The 7,520-nt window shown below is 37.2% G+C and overlaps 2 protein-coding genes across 2 annotated transcripts; both read left to right on the forward strand.

The window, feature by feature from the left end:
- Positions 1–676: 676 nt before the first annotated feature.
- On the forward strand, positions 677–3,712 carry LOC9320911. Its single transcript, XM_021032599.1, has 3 exons — positions 677–1,852; positions 2,765–3,307; positions 3,390–3,712. The coding sequence occupies exons 1-3, from the start codon at positions 986–988 to the stop codon at positions 3,495–3,497; spliced, it is 1,518 nt and encodes a 505-aa protein (XP_020888258.1). The 5' UTR covers positions 677–985; the 3' UTR covers positions 3,498–3,712.
- A 1,412-nt stretch (positions 3,713–5,124) lies between these two features.
- Positions 5,125–7,227, forward strand: LOC9318797 (glycerol-3-phosphate acyltransferase 5). The gene is made up of 2 exons (XM_021032601.1): positions 5,125–5,943; positions 6,142–7,227. Exons 1-2 carry the CDS (start codon positions 5,356–5,358, stop codon positions 7,060–7,062), a joined length of 1,509 nt encoding a protein of 502 aa, XP_020888260.1. The 5' UTR covers positions 5,125–5,355; the 3' UTR covers positions 7,063–7,227.
- The last annotated feature ends 293 nt before the right edge of the window (positions 7,228–7,520 follow it).

The raw sequence follows: 7,520 nt of genomic DNA on the forward strand, positions 1-7,520 counted from the left end.
TTTTAATTATGCAGTATTTTCTTTTATTGGTTGAATTTTCATAAATGAGAAAACATTTATTGTTTTTTAATCTTTGTGCTTTTAGTCCAAACATCTAATAAAATGGGATAGAGAGAGTATTATTTTTCTTTTGGTTGATTAGATAATAAATGATATTTTTGTTTAGAAATAAACATAAATGATTTCTTAATCGATGTGTATTCTCCTAAAACATCATCTATAAAAGAACGGAGGGAGTATGTGTTTAAAATAAATGCGACTTTACAGACTATAAACTTTCATAAATATTTACGTTTCTTTTCTTCAATAATTGAATGATCTCGACTTGGCTTGTAATTTTGCAGTCGACCTTAGTTTGTGCTATCTTCCGAAATAAATAATTCCCTTTCTTTTTGTTTCTTTCGAATACTTAAGTTTTTATTTGTTTTTTTTTCTTTTAGGAATAAGAGATTCACTAATACAGCCAGTTTTTTTCATGCACGGACAGTTTTTTTTTGTAATAGCTCAGTAGTCATAATTTAATTTAGTTACAACATTTTTCTATTATAGTTTTAGATCGAACATTATGGTTTGAAACTTGAAAAACAATCTATTAGTAACAGATATTCGAAAGTCGTCACACCGTTGACTGAAGCTGAGGACATGTCCGTCATTTGTGTGTTTTTCTATTCACGTGGCTACCTCTTCTTCTTCGTCTCCCATTTATGTGTTATCCCTCAGAGCTTGTCACTCCAAAAAAGGTAAAAACAAAAAAAAAACAGCTTCTAAAAATAAAAAATAAAAATAAAAACAAAAAATAACCCCAGCCACCGTGAGGGTAATTCCGTAAATTTAAACAGAAACTCCATTCCCGCGGCGTATGCAGAGGGTAATTCCGTAAACTTAAGCCATCTCCGGTGATGAATAAGATCGACTCCTTCACGCCGGAGTGATTTTTCACGGTGTTTCTCTTCTTCTCTCCTCCAACCCAAAAATAAAAATAAACATGAAAGCAAACCGCGGCGGCGGAGAGCACGGCCACCACGAGGCTCTCAAGTTTTCCAGTTTCTTCTTCATGCCGGAACGGCCACGTGATTACCTCGTGCTTTTCACACGTTTCTCCGTCCTCACATGCCTCATCGTCTCCGTCTCTCTGGTTCTCCGTGCCACTTTTTTATCCCCCTCCGCTCGTGACTATTCCACCACCTACGGTCTCCGACTCACCGCCGTACCTCAGAAAGCCATAGCTTTCCCTCCGACCGGATCCGTCGGACCGATCAATATCTCCCACATCTTGTTCTCTATCGCCGGAGCAGCTGAGACATGGATCGATCGGAGCCAGTACATCTCCTTGTGGTGGCGAAACTCGACACGTGGCTTCGTCTGGCTCGATGAACCGGTGAAAATCCCCGAAAATCACTCCGATGTCAGATTCTCGATCCCGACCCGAGTTTCCGATCCAGGCTGGACTCGATTCAAATTCTCCAGCTCAAGAGCCGCGGTTCGAATCGCTCGGATAATCTGGGATAGTTATCGGCTTAATCTACCAAATATCCGGTGGTTCGTGATGGGAGATGACGATACCGTCTTCTTCACGGAGAATCTCGTCAAGGTTCTCTCCAAGTACGACCACGAGCAGATGTGGTACATCGGAGGAAACTCAGAGAGCGTCGAGCAAGATGTGATGCACGCGTACGACATGGCGTTTGGCGGCGGCGGTTTCGCTATTAGCCGTCCATTAGCGGCGCGTTTGGCTGGCGCGATGGATGATTGTCTCCAACGGTATTTCTATTTTTACGGTTCTGATCAGAGAATCGCGGCTTGCGTTAGCGAGATCGGCGTTCCGTTCACCGAAGAACGCGGTTTTCACCAGGTACGTTATACACGTGTCCCTTATATGATTGGTTGATATGTATACACGTGTCGAACCGTTTTGATCTCGAATTTTGGAGCCCGACAAATTCAAAAGCTTTTAGATGATTAATATCTCGGTGATTTAAGTGGATTCTTGCCACGTGGATTTTCATAACAAAAGGGGTGAAAACATTAATTATCACTAAGCCACTTGCTTAGTGTTAGTCTGCTAGAAAAAGCATTTAGAATAAGGTCACAAAATTGTTGACCAAAAAGGAAAAATATTAGTCATTCAATTATAGACATTAGTACTTTTTTCCTCTAAAATTTTAATTATATACGTTAATTAATTAATCAAATTGAAGTAACAGTTTTTAAGTTAAGTACTCTTAGTTCAATCAATGTTGAGAAAAATGCTGTCTTTCCCAAATGTTATAGTTTATTTTAGTGAGTGGTTCTTGACTTCTTGTTGTGGTCCATGAATGTGCAGAAATGTTTTTCTAAATTCGTGGGTTTAATTTATTGGTGGAGCACATGATTCTGTCATGTTCAGAATTCAGATACAAAGCTTTTAATCATGTCTTCTGATCAGCTTTCTGCAATTTGCTTGTTTTAATCATATATTGTTAAATCATATCTCTGGTTCTAGGATATTTTATGTTTATTCTTTTATCACTACGATCACGTGTAGTGTCTAAAGGGAAATTTCAAATTATTATTTGTCTACGAATATCTATTGTTTCTTTAGTGTTTTGAATTAGTGCATTAGGACATGTAGGATCAGTTGATACCGGATAATTAACTGTTTAGTACTATTTAGAGTCCGCAATCTAAATAGTGTAATTATGTTTGTCTGTGGATAGTACAATTGTGTTTGGACTCACACCATTCTTTGTTGTGTGTTGTGATGAATGAATCATATATATTGCAGCTTGACATAAGAGGAGATCCATACGGATTTCTAGCAGCGCATCCGTTGGCACCACTTGTATCGTTGCATCACCTCGTTTACTTAGACCCAATGTTCCCTAACAAAAACCCCATCGAGTCGTTACAGACCCTAATGAAACCTTATAACTTAGACCCGAATCGAATACTGCAACAGATTAATTGCCATGATCGCAAGCGTCAATGGTCTATATCCATCTCTTGGGGATACTCCATTCAGATCTACACTTACTTCTTGACTGCTACGGAGCTGACTACGCCGTTGCAGACCTTCAAAACTTGGCGGTCTTCCAGCGATGGACCTTTCGTGTTCAACACTCGGCCCTTGAAACCTGACCCGTGTGAGCGTCCCGTCACTTATTTCATGGATGGTGCAGAGGATGTGCGGGGTAGTGGGACGAAAACTTGGTATAGCATAGCAGATAAGAATTATGGTCATTGCGAAAAGAGTGAGCATATTCAGTTAACTAAAGTGAAGAGGATATTGGTGACTTCAATGAAGACTGATCCTGAGTATTGGAACAAGGTACTTAAGTGTTTTAATTTCTCATATTGAATTTAACATTTTGAGTGAGGTTACGTTATAATTTTTTGGCTTTTGTTGACAGGCACCGAGGAGACAGTGTTGTGAGGTGATGGAAGGTGGGGGAAGAAAAAGGATGGAAAAAGAAATGTTGATAAGGATTAGAAAATGCAGATCTTTGGAGAAGATATAACAAAAGCGTTTTAATTAGAGAGATATATTTTTGCACATACAGATTTAGATTCGATCATAGTTGTTTGTTTCTAAATTCCTCAATTCCTAGTATCAAGAGAATGGCGTACGATTTTCTCTATTAATACTGGCACTCTTGCGTTTTTCAACATGTAAACATTACTTTGTATTATTAGTCGATATAAAATAAATAGCTATATATAGTTTTGTTACAAACGAAAACTGAGATATTAAACCCTTAATCTCGTTACGTGAATTTGTGTTTTGTGTTAGTGTCATCATTGACATACCTTTTCAAAGATCAATGGATCAAAGTTTTTAGGTTAAGGTTAAATGCATGTCAAATAATAAGAAATACTACTGTTTACACTAACTTGGTAACAAAAGAGATGACCGAGGATGAAAAAACAGAGCAGAGGATATAAGGTGATTTTCTGAGCTTTCAATGAAGTTAATGAAGATACACTTTAGAATCGAAATCCAATGTTGTTCTACTTGTCCATAAAAAATTAAAAAGTCAAAATCATGACCATATATAATGTATTCAGTTGACTCCATTAACGTAATACATATGCTTATGCTTCTTAACATAAAACCAGAGAGATATATATAATCTCTAATTGACCAACTATACTTTTAGAAAGAAAAAAAATAATGCATTAACATTTCTTTTATCAAGCTTTCGTAAAATGTCTTTAATATTAGCTGATTAGTTTCATCTTTTATATATACAAAATATTTTTAAACAATAAATAAACAACAAAAAGTGTCACTATGTAATATTTCGTAGTTCTTCCATTTTAAACTTCGATTAATTGTAATACTATCAAATATTAAATCCAAACATTATTAATTTATTTTTTCTGGATGAAGTTGCCGATTTGTTTCCAACCAAACCTCAGCTAATATAGTTAGGAAAACGGATAAGACATTACATAAAGGAAAAAAAAAAACCTTTGTTAACAGGCAAGTTTACTTCAACTTGACATTAATAAACTCGTAGGAATTGTGTAAAATGTTTATAGTACTTATAGTTTTTAATCTATAGTCCTGTTAGTATCATATTTGCAAGAAAATTACTATTACAACATATGTTTCCGTGCTTCGATTTCCAAGCTTTCTGTTCATTTGTAATTTTGTCCGTTAAGTAGGCAACCAAACCGGGCCAGATTAGTCACAAATGAAATTAGGCTTCACTTTGGCAAACTTTTTCATAATTAAAAATTAAAAGTCTAACCAAACTAACATAAACTGAACCAAACAAAAATGTTCACGCAATTACATAGCAATTCTTTATGAAACTCTGGATAATTCGATTGGGAGCTATGCTAAGTTTCTCTCAAACCGAATTAAACTAACTCAAACCGAATATAAACCGTTGTAGAACACCCATCATAAACCTATGTTCTATACTCCTATTTGGCTAGAAATTAATTAAAATTCATGAACTATACATAATAAGGTCAGTAACCTACCTAATAAAATCCATATACAAGGATAGCCTAATTTTGGTGCATCCCGCCAAAAAATGGGACAAATGGTAAATTTCAAACCATGAATTTCTTTGTTATACACATTACGTACACTATTACATCAGAGCAAAACAGTAACGTGCATAAACGTATTTTCTTCACACAGTCTATATATATAATATATTGACTCGTGTATTTTTCAACAAAAAAAAAAATCATGTATACAATTACGGTAGGTGCAATATTGATAAACTGCCATTCCCATTGCATTAGACGCTAGTCAATCCAAACCTTATAACATAAAACGTTATAGTACATTTTTCTTTCATATCCAATCGAGTCAAAATTATTATTCGATCAAAAAAAAATACCAAAAAAACAAAAGCAATGGTTATGGAGCAAGCTGGAACGACACCGTATTCGGTCGTGTCAGAGTTTGAAGGAACAATACTGAAGAACGCAGATTCATTCTCCTACTTCATGCTCGTAGCCTTCGAAGCATCTGGTCTAATTCGTTTCGCTATCTTGTTGTTTCTATGGCCCATAATCACACTCCTTGACGTTTTCAGCTACAAAAACGCCGCTCTCAAGCTCATGATTTTTGTAGCCACTGTTGGTTTACGTGAACCAGAGATCGAATCGGTGGCTAGAGCCGTCCTGCCAAAGTTCTACATGGATGACGTAAGCATGGACACGTGGAGGGTTTTTAGCTCGTGTAAAAAGAGGGTCGTGGTGACAAGAATGCCTCGGGTTATGGTGGAGAGGTTTGCTAAGGACCATCTTAGAGCCGATGAGGTTATCGGTACGGAACTGATTGTGAACCGGTTCGGTTTTGTCACCGGTTTGATACGTGAAACCGATGTTGATCAGTCTGCTTTGAACCGTGTCGCTAATTTGTTTGTTGGTCAGAGGCCTCAACTAGGTCTTGGAAGACCGGCTGTGACCGCTTCTACAACTTTCTTATCGTTATGTGAGGTAAACATTCTAAATTGAATGAGCCGATTACTAAAATTTAAATTCATAAACATTTGTTATACTTATGAGAAAAAAAAAAACTCAACTAGAACAACTTTTTAAATCTAACGGATCTCTGTATTTTCAACCAAAATATATTTCTTAATATTTAACAAATCAAAATTTTATTTTCTCAAAAATATTTGTCTTTGTATATAGGAGCATATTCCTGCACCAATCCCGGAGAACTACAACCACGGTAACCAACAACTTCAGCTACGTCCACTTCCGGTGATATTTCACGACGGACGACTAGTGAAGCGGCCAACGCCAGCCACCGCTCTCCTCATCCTCCTTTGGATCCCACTTGGGATCATACTAGCCGTGATCCGGATCTTTCTTGGAGCCATCCTCCCATTGTGGGCCACACCTTACGTCTCTCAGATATTTGGCGGCCATATCATCGTCAAAGGCAAGCCTCCTCAGCCACCGGCTGCTGGAAAATCCGGCGTGCTCTTTGTGTGTACTCATAGAACCCTAATGGACCCGGTGGTATTATCCTATGTGCTCGGACGTAGCATCCCAGCCGTTACTTACTCGATTTCGCGGTTATCAGAGATCTTATCTCCCATTCCAACCGTCCGATTGACAAGAATCCGAGATGTAGACGCGGCTAAGATCAAACAACAGCTGTCCAAAGGAGATCTAGTGGTCTGTCCTGAGGGAACCACTTGTCGTGAACCGTTTTTGTTAAGATTCAGCGCACTTTTCGCCGAGTTAACGGATAGGATTGTTCCGGTTGCGATGAATTACAGAGTTGGATTCTTCCACGCGACCACAGCGAGAGGCTGGAAAGGTTTAGACCCGATTTTCTTCTTCATGAACCCAAGACCGGTTTACGAGGTTACGTTCTTGAATCAGCTTCCTATGGAGGCAACATGTTCGTCCGGGAAGAGCCCGCATGACGTGGCAAACTATGTTCAGAGAATCTTGGCAGCTACGTTAGGGTTTGAGTGCACCAACTTCACAAGAAAAGACAAGTATAGGGTTCTCGCTGGAAACGATGGAACGGTGTCGTATTTGTCGTTGATTGACCAATTGAAGAAGGTGGTGGGCACTTTTGAGCCTTTTCTCCATTGAATTACTCCAGTTATCGATCATCCGATGATTTTCTCTTTGTTTTAATATATTAGATCAGTAGTTTCCCATCTGTTTGCAATTTCTTTCTCTTGATTAATTTTTGCTTGTGAAAAAGTTTGGGTTGATTTTTTTATATGGTCTATAATTATTGTATTCTTGTTTGAATGTCATTCTTTTTCAGATATGTAACTCCTCATAACCATATTGTTGATAAATAATATATATGGGGATGAATAGTTTTGTAATTAGTCATTATATATTATGAATTGTTGTTGATTTATTTTTTCAACTTTTTATTTGTTTCAAGAAATTTTTTGTCGATTAAAGTATTGATCTTGAATGACGAAACATATACATGCACTATATATATTATTTAACTGTTTTTTTTTTTTTTTTTTTTTGGCACACATATATTATTTAACTGTTATCAACATTGGTCCTCTTAATACTTTGTTTTT

This window comes from Arabidopsis lyrata, assembly GCF_000004255.2.
Source record: "Arabidopsis lyrata subsp. lyrata unplaced genomic scaffold ARALYscaffold_3, whole genome shotgun sequence".
NCBI lineage: Eukaryota > Viridiplantae > Streptophyta > Magnoliopsida > Brassicales > Brassicaceae > Arabidopsis > Arabidopsis lyrata.